This window comes from Nanorana parkeri, unplaced genomic scaffold (genome assembly GCF_000935625.1).
Source record: "Nanorana parkeri isolate BGI_ZX_2015 unplaced genomic scaffold, ASM93562v1 scaffold1413, whole genome shotgun sequence".
NCBI classification, from domain to species: domain Eukaryota; kingdom Metazoa; phylum Chordata; class Amphibia; order Anura; family Dicroglossidae; genus Nanorana; species Nanorana parkeri.
In genome coordinates this window covers 152,085-152,753 of record NW_017307681.1, presented here as the reverse complement: position 1 = coordinate 152,753, position 669 = coordinate 152,085, and the positions used below count along the sequence as shown (strand labels likewise).

General features: G+C 46.5%; 1 protein-coding gene across 1 annotated transcript in view; it reads right to left on the bottom strand.

Annotated features, from left to right (window-relative positions):
* Window positions 1–669, bottom strand: part of CCDC25 (coiled-coil domain containing 25) — a 17,169-nt gene that overhangs the window by 14,290 nt on the left and 2,210 nt on the right. Inside the window, exon 3 of the mRNA XM_018569860.1 lies at window positions 337–376. Within this exon, the coding sequence (XP_018425362.1) occupies window positions 337–376 (40 nt within the window). The remainder of the gene's footprint in view (window positions 1–336; window positions 377–669) is intronic.

The window sequence follows — 669 nt, the reverse complement described above, 5'->3', positions numbered from 1 at the left end:
TGCCAGTCAGGACACCATCTGCATAGAGTTTGCATGTTCTCCCTGCGCTTGCGTGTATCTGGTTTCCTCCCACACCCCAAAGGCATGCTGGTAGGTTAGTTGGCTCCTGTATGTGTGCAAGCGAGATAGGGATCTTAGATTGTAAGCTCCTCGGGGGCGGGGACTGATGTGAACGTGCACTGTAAAGTACCGAGTAAATTGCCGGCGCTGTATCAATAAACTGAACGTAATGAGATTTGCGGATCATTTCACCATCTCTGCTGACCAACTACTCGGGGAACCCTTGCACGGCAGTATCAGAAATCAATGTAAAGCAGCAAGCTCTCCGCTACGTACCATACGTCCTCCGGCCAGCCGTACTTTATAAGATCTTCATCTTTAGGAGAAAAGGAAAGGATTTATAGAGACACGTCTAAGTCAGGGGAGGGATCAATATGGAATTCGGGAACCAGCAGTAAAGTTCTCAATCAATTCTTCCCCACACAGCTCCCTCCTCATGTATCACTGGCCCCTCCTCTTTTAGACTGTAAGCCCTCAGGGGCAGGGCCCTCCTCACCATCTTGTCTGGAATTGTATTGTGATTGTAATGTCTTCCTTATATTGTAAAGCACTGCCCAAACTGTTGGCGCTCTATAAATACTATGTAATAATAATAATAAAGATTTAGAA